General features: G+C 61.3%; 1 protein-coding gene across 2 annotated transcripts in view; it reads left to right on the forward strand.

Moving 5' to 3' along the window:
* The window catches only part of RELT (RELT TNF receptor), an 18,448-nt gene extending 8,747 nt beyond the window's left edge, over nt 1-9,701 (forward strand). For both annotated transcript variants that reach the window (XM_040630828.1, XM_040630829.1), the window contains 10 exons: nt 2,956-3,024; nt 4,031-4,105; nt 4,237-4,403; nt 4,607-4,686; nt 5,357-5,614; nt 6,868-6,948; nt 7,235-7,316; nt 7,480-7,737; nt 8,174-8,372; nt 8,510-9,701. In XM_040630828.1, the coding sequence (XP_040486762.1) occupies nt 2,980-3,024; nt 4,031-4,105; nt 4,237-4,403; nt 4,607-4,686; nt 5,357-5,614; nt 6,868-6,948; nt 7,235-7,316; nt 7,480-7,737; nt 8,174-8,372; nt 8,510-8,557 (1,293 nt within the window). In that variant the 5' untranslated portion in view covers nt 2,956-2,979 and the 3' untranslated portion in view covers nt 8,558-9,701. The remainder of the gene's footprint in view (nt 1-2,955; nt 3,025-4,030; nt 4,106-4,236; nt 4,404-4,606; nt 4,687-5,356; nt 5,615-6,867; nt 6,949-7,234; nt 7,317-7,479; nt 7,738-8,173; nt 8,373-8,509) is intronic.
* The last annotated feature ends 1,078 nt before the right edge of the window (nt 9,702-10,779 follow it).

The following is a 10,779-nucleotide window of genomic DNA, read 5'->3' on the forward strand; positions in this document are numbered from 1 at the left end:
CCCCCCCCCCCCCCCCCCCCGCCTGTTCCACGAGGCCTCCCGCTCCAGACATTGTGCGGGGGGAGGGGTTTGCAGAGAATGAGATGGACACCCTTGCCCTTGCTGCTGTCGGGGTGGGGGTGTGGGGAGTGGGGGAGCAGCACGAAACAAGCAAGCAAACACATACTTAATTACAAACCTGGGCCTGAGGTGCAGAGGGAAGAAGGGAGCGATGGGGGAGGAAATCACACGACCCGCGTTAGGCTCATTACTTCATGTCAACCTCGCCGCAGTCCTGCCCTGGGAGATAAATATCCCCATCTTGCAGATGAGGATACTGAGACCCAGCAAGGTGAAGCAGGGGCTCAGGTCCCACGGGGAGTTGGTGGCAATGGGGACAAGCCCAGTCTAGGGGACTTCACGAGGAGTGGCCTCTAGGCCAACTTCCTCCTCTGCCCTGGGGCCCTGTTGGGTCTGTTCTCTGCAGGGAGCGCTGGGCCCAGAGAGGAGCCTCCCTGCTGTGGGCCTTGGTCTGCCCGCCTGTCTGCGACAGTCTTCTTTCTGGAGGCCCTCTGGAGGCTTTGGAAGGTCACTGACCGCCTGGCCTTAGGACTAGGCAGAGAAGTAGGGATGGGGACTTCACGACGACACCCACCCAGCCAAGGGGCTTTGATCTGAATTTGCTTTTCAGTCAAGATTCCAAGATTCTAGGCTTAGATGCTGGCGGGGGGTCCTTGCGGGAAAGGCTGTGCAGAGGGCGGTCAGAGCAGCAGGTGTGTGCATGGAGGGGGCTCAGGGGCCGGCATGGGCTGCCTGACTGGACAGGTCCATCGGGGGGTTCAGTCTGGCTGAGGGTGGGGGCTGGGGGGAGGCTGTCAGCAGAGACTCCGGCAGCCAGACCGGAGTAAGTACCAGTTTGGGATAATTAGAAGGCACGTAATTAGAAGGCGTCAGGGCGCTAGGCGGCGAGTGTCTGTGAATGGTGCCTGAGTGGGCCCTTGCTGGCTTTGAGTCTGGGCCTTTGGACCCCCACTTTCCTCCTGGAAGTCTCGAGATCACAGCTCCCCGTTTGCCTGAAGGTAAGCAGCTGCACAGCCCCTCCCTGTGGGCTTGGGTCACCCAGTGGGGGCCAGTCAGGGCCAGGGGTGGCACTGGGGCCCTCTCCCTCTGGAGCTGTTGTGCCTCTTTTCACCCCTGCCCCAGCCCCAGTTGGGCCAGCCCGAAGCCTTGGGGCTCGTGGTCAAGTCTGTGGGTTAGATCCTATAAAGAACATCTTCATGGGGAGAAGCGCTTGTGCGGGAGCTGGGCCTGGGCAGGGGAAGGGCCATTTTGGGCCAGAAACTGGAAAGGAAGACTTGTGACAAGTTAGAGGAGGGGACAGGTGGGGGGATGGGTCCGGGTATGCCGCCTGTTGGGAGCTGACCGCCAGGGTGTGGCCCGACCTTGCCCTGTCCCAAGTTTTCCCCTTAGCTGGCTTTGGGCCCAGAGCTGCTGCCAGTGACCTGGAGAGTCCCGGGGATGTGGTGCCTGCAGCCCCTCCCCCTCTCTGTGGTGTAATTCAAACCCCTGGCTACTGTCACTGAAGTCCGGGGAGGGGGATCAGTTTCCTCTGGCACCTTTTCCAGCTGGGAAGGCCGGGCCACCTGTATGCCTGAGGGGCCCTCACGGGCCCGGGGTTTACTGCAGGCGGCGCTTCTCCCGCCAGGCTCGGCACTGGGCAGCACGGGGTGCCCTCAATCTGCTGGGGGCCCTAGGCCAGTGGCTTGGCCGCCCCTTAGGGGTCAGAAGCTGTGCGGCCTGTGGCTGGGGCCTGACAAATCCAGCTTCCTTCCCCTTCCTGAGCCTGAAGGCAGGCCTCCTGGAAATACGTGACGGGGACTCCCTCGTTCTGCCGCAGCCCCTTTTGTTGTCTAAACTGAATCCCCCATCCTACTTTTTCAACCTGTCTACTGGCTCGAGGCTTCTCTCCAGACGATGCCGTGCTCCGAGCCTGGGTACTAACCTTAGCCCGGTGGCCATCTGCAGCCTCACCCTGCCTTATTGTTTGTCGGCACTCCCCCCCCCCCCCCCGGTCTGGCAGGGGGACAGTCCCCGTTCATCTGTTGGCCATTGGTCAACAGGGATGTGAGCTCCCTGAGGACAGGGACAGTGTGTCTTCTGTTTGTTGTGCTAAGGGCAGTGCTCGGCACATGGTGGTAGGTGACCAAGAGAGGACAGAAGGCTAAATGCTGGCTGCTAGGACGGCCCCAGAGATAGAGTCAGACTCACCCCAGCGTTGGGCACATCCTTCCACATCCTTCGGTGGAGAAGACCGCCGGGTGGGGAGTGGGACACGTAGGTGGACCAGGACTGTAACGGGTGGGGTAGGGAGACATGCAGGAGCTTTGGGGAAAGGGAAATCTAGAGACGTTTCTGGAAAGACAGGCCTTCCTGTTGGTCTTTGATGGCTGAGGGAAAGGGCCTTCCCTGGAGCAGAAATGGCAAAAGTGGAGGCAGAAAAGCAGGAAAGGCCAGGGCCCACAAGGAGGTCCAGGGGCTGGGAGCCTGGGAGCTAGAGATGAGGCGCAGAGTCTGGGTGTGAGGGGACAGCAGGCCCTCTCAGCCCCCATCCCGACCGCTGCTGCAGGCTTCCTTCCTCCCAGGCCCCCTGCCCATGTCCCAGTGCAGCTGGCTATTGATGGAAGGGGAAGGAAGCCCTTCCTCCTCTAGGAAGCCCCCCAGACCTGGCAGAGCCCTCTGTCCCCCTGCTCTGCGGCCTTGGGAGGCCAGCCCTAGCCAACGCACCCCCACCTCTACTCAGGTTTGTGGGGGAAAGAGGGATTTGGTGAGTTCACGCCAAACTACCCCAGCCTTGCCTGCCCCACTACTGCCTGCAAATTCCTGTCTAGTCTCGTCCTAGAAGCAGGGCTGGGAGGACAGACAGAAGTTGCCTGCTGATTCCCACCTCCTGCTGAGCCTCACCTCCTTCTTTCCCAGGCTGGCGACTCCCGGGGCCTGAGGATGAAGCTGAGCCCGCCGCATTGGCCCCTGTCCTGCCTTTTTGTGGTGAGCTGGGGATGGGATCTTGGTACAGAGCCCTGGCCCCCAGCCCTCCGTGCTCAGAGAGCCCATGCCAGGAGCCATCCTAGGGTCGGATACACAGCTCTTCCTTCGCAGCATTGCAGTTTGACCCTAGGACACCCCTCCTGGCCTGTGCAGCTCTCAGTGCAGGAGGTCTCCGAGCGCCTGGCAGGTGCTGGGAGCCAGGTCTGGGGCCTGAGGAGGGCGCCAGGGCCTCCTGTGTGGTATGCCCTGTGCCCTCTGCCCTCCAGCTGGCTCTACTCCGTGCCTGTTACCCCGAGCTGGGGCCAAACTGGGACAGGTTGCGGGGAGGGTCTCCCCACAGCAGGAGGGATTCAGGGCAGGTGGTTCATTCCTGGAATGGGGAGCAGAGGGAGCTCTTGCTGGAATGTGCTGGGGGCTGCAAATGGAGAGCCCATCCTTGGGATGTATCCCGCCCTGTGTGGGCACAGGAGTGTGAAATGGCTGGCTGTGTGTGGAGAGGTCACGGAGGATGTGGTCGGTCCCAAGGACTCCTGAGGGCCCAGAATAGGAAGCAGCAGCTGCAGACTTGGCCCCAGGGATGCTGAACAGGGGCTGGTGACCAACATGCCCAGCTGTGGTGGCGGGGCCGCAGCAGCAGGAAGAGGGACAGTACTTGAGAGAGGAATTCGGAAGTCTTTCCTCTTTATCATCCTGCTTAGTTGGAACGGGTGTGACTCAGGGATCCGAAGGCTTGAGATCCTGATCTGGCTCTCTCTGGGGTTTTCCAGCACTTTCCAGAAGCAGATATGGTTTTCTTTTACCTAGGCTGTGGTGATGCGGCAGGTATGGGACAGGCAGGTTTTACGTGCAGTTTAGAGAGCGTCCCTGAAACCTGGGGGCTGGCCCCGAGTGGTCAGTGGTCCCCACTCCTGGGGCGTTAGGAAGTGGGTGGTGGACAGATGGCGCCCGAATGCCACAACCCAGCACTTTGTGCTCTCTCAGTGTGTCCTGCCTGCTGTTCTTCCAGCTGCTGCCTTGGCCTCTGGCCACTCCAATATCGACGACCCCTTGGCAGTGCCCACCTGGGAAGGAGCCCAACCTGGTGAGCTTGCCCTGCCCGTCTGCCCTGGCCGAGGAAGACTGTTGAGGACCAGGGGCAGGTTCCCCAATCCTGGCTTCCCAGGGACCTGAGGCCTGGCTCCTGGCTTTGTTCTCACCCTTTCCCTCCCACAGGACCTGGGGCAGGGCACATTATGCAGGCCGTGTCCCCCCGGCACTTTCTCTGCTTCGTGGGGCCCTGGCCTGTGCCAGCCCCACTCCCGCTGCAGCCCTCGAGGGAGGCTGGAGGCCCAGGCAGGCACAGCGACTCAAGACACACTATGTGGAGACTGCCAGCCTGGGTGAGCCATGGGAGTGGGGGCTGAGGGCTCATGGCTAGCTGACCAGGACTTTGGGTCCTGAGGTCCCAGCCTCATCCACCCCCTGAGCAGGCCTCAGTCTTCCCATCTGTGAAATGCGATGGGTCAGGACCAGTGAGTGTGCCCGGCAGGAGCCTCTCTTGAGGATAGTTTTTGGGCCTCAGTGATGTCTTCTTGCCCCGCAGGTGGGTTGCCACTTCGGGGGTCCCCCATGTCCCCTGTCAGCCGTGCTCCCAGACACCTCTTGGTACTCGCCGCTGCTATGGTGAGTGACTGATGGGGGCTGGGACTGGTGAGGCTGTGTGTAGGAGGGGATCCAGTGAGCTGGAGCCCAGGGCCCCCCGCAGGGTCCATCCGGGACAGTGGGGCCCTCACTCCTGAGCCCAGGGAAGGGTGTCCAGCAGGATGTGATCGTTGCTCCACGGGCAGTGTGTCTGCTCACCTTGTTCCTGAACGGCAGACACCATCAAGCAGGTGGCAGCCACAGCTCGGGGCGGGGGCTGGGGAGCTAACGTTCTTCCTGTCCCCCGTCCTCATCCCCTCAGACACATGCAGGTGCGTGTGCGCACATACACCTCGCCCCTGTTGTCAGTCACTCTCTGAGGCCCAGTCGTGGGGAGGTGGGATCCGGTGTCCATGTGTCCAGGCAGATGCTAGCGTGCTGTCTGTTCACCCCGGAGTGCGGGGGGGTGGGCCATGGGGCTCAGGGTCTGGCTGCCCTGAGGTCTGAGGAGGCCTTGCTCAGGCTGACTGATAAGATGGCCAAATGCATGTGGTGGGGGTAAGTTGGCCTCTGCTTCCCCAGCGTGGCGGAGAGGGAGGGGGTGGTAGGCGGCTCCGGACACTTCAGTGCCCCCCCCCCCCGCCATTAGCTCAGGCCCTGGGCCTCTCTGCCTCCGTCTTTCCTCCATGCCTCCATCCTCTGTGGTGCTCAGAGCGAGGACGGCGGGCCCGACGTGGCGTGGAGGTAGCAGCAGGGGCCACCAGCGTTGGGGACACACGGCAGCCCGGGAACGGCACCCGGGCGGGCGGCCCCGAGGAGACGGCTGCCCAGTATGCGGTCATTGCCATCGTGCCCGTCTTCTGCCTCATGGGGCTGCTGGGCATCCTGGTGTGCAACCTGCTCAAGCGGAAGGGCTACCACTGCACGGCCCAGAAGGAGGTCGGGCCCGGCCCTGGAGGTGGAGGCAGCGGTAAGGCCTGGCCTGGGGTCTGGGTGGGGAGGCCAGAAGGCCCGGACAAGCCCAGCCCGGCTCAGCTGGGGGGCTGCTCAAGGGAACCCGTTGGCCTAGAGGGTCTGACAGGGAGGGCCTGCAGAGGGCTCACTAGGAGGGCTTCCTGGAGGTGCAGCACGTGGGCTTGAGACGAGACCCTAGAGAGTGACACAGTGGAAGGAGAGGTGGCGATAGGGGCAGAGCGGAGGTCAAGTGGCTTCAGCAGCATTCTCACCCTGGGTGAGGCCCTGCCCAGCCGTAGGGGTCTGGACTCCCTGGGGGCTGCAGTTGCGGTATGTGGTTCAACGGTTGGACCACCTTCTGGGAACTCAAGCTGACCTCTGACCTGAGCTACTGGCAGGGCCGTTGTCTTCGGCAGGCCCCACAAGGGGCTCAGGTTTCAGCTCCAGGCTGTGGTTTGAGTTAGGAGTCCTGGAACCAGAGGGAGAGATGTGTTCCTCCCAGCCCCACCCCAGGGCCCTGGGCCCCTTTCCTCTTGCCCCACCCCTCCCTGTCCCTTGAAGACCAGCAGGGCCGGGGTCCCCGTATGCATGCAGGGCCCGAAGAGCCCTGTAGCCAAGTCACGACTGAAATGATGCTTCCCACGCCTGTGCCCAGGCTGCCCGGGTCTGGCCTGAGCCCTTCCCACCTCCTGACCCTGCAGTCTACAGGGGGCAGGAAGACGGCAGCTCAGGCCATTTTGCCTGGGACTGCACTTGTTTTCCTAGCCTAGGTCTTCCTTTAACTGCTGGCTGCTGCCTGGGTGCAAGTTCTAGGAGCTGTTTGCTGCTGGCCTAGGATTGGTCACGTGGCTCATTCTCATGCTCTTGAGGTTTGGGCCCTAACGGCCCTCAGTTAGTAATGTGGACCGGGTGGTGTGCCGGGAAGTGTGATAAGCCTGGAATGGCAGAATTTGCCAGAGAGTTGTCCGGGGGTCTGGGCAGAAAGATAGCCCACAGTTCCCTGAAGCTGTGGAGGGGAGACAACAGGCCCCAGGAAAGGCTCCACCCCCCCCAAGCCTCACTCTGCAGGGAGCAGTGATAATCAGCCTCCAGAGCTGAGGCCCGGAGGGCCACCAGAGCCTAAACACCCGGGCTTGCAGTACAACTCGTAGGGAGGCCTGGGGTGCCCTCTGCTGCCACATCTTGGTGTAGCTGTCAAGCCCGGTATGCCCCCCCCCCCAGTGACCTCCCCCACTTCCCCCGGATCACAGTTCTTGCTTTTTTCCACAGGGATCAACCCCGCCTACAGGGCTGAAGATGCCAACGAGGACACCATTGGGGTCCTGGTACGCCTGATCACAGAGAAGAAAGGTGAGGGGCGGGCCTGGCCCTGTGGCCAGGCCCAGGAACGATGTTCTCCTGCCAGAGCCTGAGGCAGCCACGGGGGTCAGAGTCCCACGTGCTCTGCCCCTCCCCCAGGACGCCGGGGCCAGCCTGGCGCTCCCTGACCAGTGTGGCTGAGGTGCTGCCCCTCTCCTTTTTGTTCTTGCCTGATGAGAGGTGGAGGGAAAGGCGCCAGGCCCTGGCGGGGGCGGGGTGGGAGGGCGTGGGGAGCGCCCCTCGGCCCGGCGCGGGTTCTGACTGCAGCTGCCCACAGAGAACGCGGCGGCCCTGGAGGAACTGCTGAAGGAGTATCACAGCAAACAGCTGGTGCAGACCAGCCACAGGCCTGTGCCCAGGTGAGTGCGCAGGTGCCCCGGACCCACTGAGCCAGCCCGCTTCCTTGGGGATCCACCACTCGGGTGTGTTCCTTTCGTGTTACCCTGATTGCCCTTCGCTACTTCCTGGGACCCCCCGGCACTGGCCTGCCCTAGTGACTGCTCCCACCTGTGTCCTCCGCAGGCTGCCGCCGGGCCCTCCCAACATGCCACACATCTGTCCTCATCGCCACCACCTCCACACCGTGCAGGGCCTGGCCTCGCTCTCTGGCCCCTGCTGCTCCCGTTGTAGCCAGAAGAAGTGGCCCGAGGTGCTGCTGTCCCCTGAGGCCGCGGCTGCTGCTACCCCCACTCCCAGACTCCTGCCCAACCCGGCCAGGGCTCCTAAGGCGGGGGCCAAGGCAGGACGGCAGGGCGAGATCACCATCTTGTCTGTGGGAAGGTGAGATGGGCACAGACACAGAGGGTCCGGGAGAGACATTATACCCAGGGTGGGGGGGGACGGGGCCCTATTTGAGCCCTGAACATCCTGTTCAGTGATGGCCCCTCTCTGGCCTCAGTATGCCTCTGGGCAGAAGGGGGGTGGGGTGGTCCGGGAGAAGTCAGGTGTTCCCAGCTGTGCTGTGTCTCACACGAGCCCTTGGGCCCCAGGGCAGAGGTCTGGCCTCCGTCACACCTTGTGGCCCTTAGGCCAAAGGACTGTTTACCTACAACCTGGAGTTGGGGGTTGTTGGGGGCTCATCTGTGGTAGGAGGATATAGGAAGGGCTCAGGCTCTGATCCATGAACTTGGTGTGGGACCCTAGCAGGCGCTGCCCTTTCTATACCCAGGGTTCCCTCTCTAATGGGGGGGGATCATTGCACCACCACCCCTCATAGGTTCCGAGTGGCCCGAATTCCGGAGCAACGGTCAAGTTCAGCAGCCTCTGAGGTGAAGACTATCACGGAGGCTGGGCCCTCAGGGGGTCACCTCCCTGATTCCCCACAACCTGGCCTCCCCACTGAGCAGCGGGCACTGCTGGGAAGTGGTGGAAGCCATACTAAGTGGCTGAAGCCCCCAGCAGAGAACAAGACTGAGGTGAGGGCCTCAGGGGCAAGTATCTGTTGGCACCTGGACCAACCTGGACTTGCGGACGGGGCAGGGGCATCTTTCCTGGAGCCCGGAAGCCCTCCCCCCCCCCGACTCAGCTCTGACCCCTCACTTCTGTCTCCCAGGAGAACCGCTATGTGGTCCGGCTAAGTGAGAGCAACCTGGTTATCTGATGGTCTGCCTCATCTGAGGACACTGCAGCCTTGCCCTGGGAGGTTCCGAAGGCTTCCTGGAGGAGGCAGAGCTGCAGCTGGGCCTGTGAGGATCAAGAAGCAACGGTCCAGTAGACAGAACAGCAAAAGCCAAGGCCTGGAGGTGGGAGTGTCCTCCCCGTGCAGAGGCGGGCCTGCTGGCGGGTGCTGTGGGCAGGAGCAGGTTGAGAGCTCCCCCCCCCCCCAGTCCCTGCCACCCAGTTCCTCCCCTGCCCGTGTCCTGCCCTGGCCAGGTCCTAGGACCCTGCGGGATCCTCTAGCACCAGGTGGCTAGGCCTTGGCAGTGGGGAGGGGCCCTCTGCCTGGCACCCCGGGCCCCACGCCTTGGTAGTCTGCTGCCCCCGCCTCTGTGCAGGGCTCTAGCGAGGACCTCTCCCTCCTCTTCCAGCGGGCCCTGTGAAGGGAAGAGGCAACAAAAAGCCATGGGCTGGAGACTGATTTCCCTGGTTCTAACCGTGGGCAAGTCCATGGCCATCACCTGGTTACAGTTCTTAACTGTGAAGCGGGGAGAGAAAGGTGTCTTGGGGCCCAGGGCTCCTTGGGTTCCTTGCAGGCTCCGGCCTGAGTCGTGTGCGGGGAGAGCTTGACTCCTTGCCACCCCTCCCACTAGTAGCTTTATGGCCCCATTTTTGCGGCTTCCAGGGCCTGTGCCTTCAGGCCCCCATGGGGCTGCCCATCCCTGGCTCTGCCTACAGAAGGGGCTTAATGCATGTGTCTGCCCCCCACTCTGCTATTTTTATTGAAATTGGAACCCCAGTCTTGACCTGGGCAGGGCTGTGATACAGGGTGCCAGCCTGCATAGCCACCCCAGAATCTCAGGAGCGTTCAGGGAGAGGGGTGCGTGGGGCTGGAGAGGCACCTCTGGCCTCGGTGGTTTCTGTGTCCCTGTGGTGTCGGTGTCTGTCCCCCAGCTGGGCAGTGCGGGCGACTGCCCAGCCCAGCTCCTATGTCCACTCTAGCCCAGTGACTTGGTTATTTATGTGGGGCCGTGCAGGCATGGGCCCCACTGCCATCCCCATTTCTCTTATTTATTGAAAATTTGCTGTTGTCCTGTCCTTGTCTACATTCCCATCCATTTATTGGATAATAAAAGATGGGAAACTGGTGTCATGAGGAGCTTCTTTCCCTGTGCCTCTTCCCAGGTCATCCGTCCGTTCACCGAATACCTGTGTCAGGTACCATGTTGGGGACAGGCCATCCCTCCCTTTGAGGGGCCAGCTCTGTGGCAGGTGGGCATGGGGTAGCGGAAGTAGGGAGGCCCCTCACTTCACTGGGTTCTCACTTAAGCCCCTAGAAGCAGAGCTGTCCAATGGAAATACAGTACATACCATGTATGTAATTTAAAATTTCCTAATAGCCACATGTTAAAAAGTATTTAAAAAGTATCAATAAGGCATTTAAGCCAGTATATCTAAAATATTTTCATTTCAATATAAAGTCAGTATAAAAATTGTGAATGAGCCATTAATTTTTTGTTTTGAAATCTGGTATTTTACACTTAAAGCACATCTTAATACGAACTAGCATATTCAAGGGCTCCAGAGCCACAGGTGGCTAGTGGCCCCTGCCTTGGAAAGCACAGCTCTAGCGGCAGTGGAGCCTGGAAGATAGGTGGATGGGTAAGACATATGGGGAGCTGGAAAATATGGGAAGGGGAAGCATGGTCCCCAGTGAAGGAACAGCATGAGCAGAGGCCCAGGGGCACTCTGAGGAACTGGAGAAGCTGGAAGTCGAAGGTGACAGGTGTGGGGACTAGAGTGGGGGTGAGCGACAGAAGGCAGCCCCACCCGCTCTTGGAAGCCCTTATGCCAGGGGTGCCAGGGAACCTCGAGGGCATTTAGGAAGGAGAAAGGCAGGGCTGGTCAGCTTGCTCTTGGCCACAGTGTGGAGGAGGGAGCAGGAGTTCTGCAAGGAATCTGTTGCAGCTGTCCAGGCACGAGATGGTGGAGGTTGGGCTGTGCGGCTGTGGTGTGTGGGTGTGATGGGTGGTTGGGGGGGGAATCCAAGGGACTCCTAAGAACTGCTGGGGCTTGGTAACGGGACCTGGGCCAAGGGATTGGGGACAGCTGTCATACAGCCTGGAGTGCTCAAGAGACCTATCTAGGCTACAAGAATCTCTAGAAGCACTTAAGTGGGCATTTGTACCAGGACTGGACCAGGAGAGGGCTCAAAGCAGACCCTTG

Source organism: Ursus maritimus, unplaced genomic scaffold, assembly GCF_017311325.1.
Source record: "Ursus maritimus isolate PB19 unplaced genomic scaffold, ASM1731132v1 scaffold_16, whole genome shotgun sequence".
Lineage (NCBI taxonomy): Eukaryota > Metazoa > Chordata > Mammalia > Carnivora > Ursidae > Ursus > Ursus maritimus.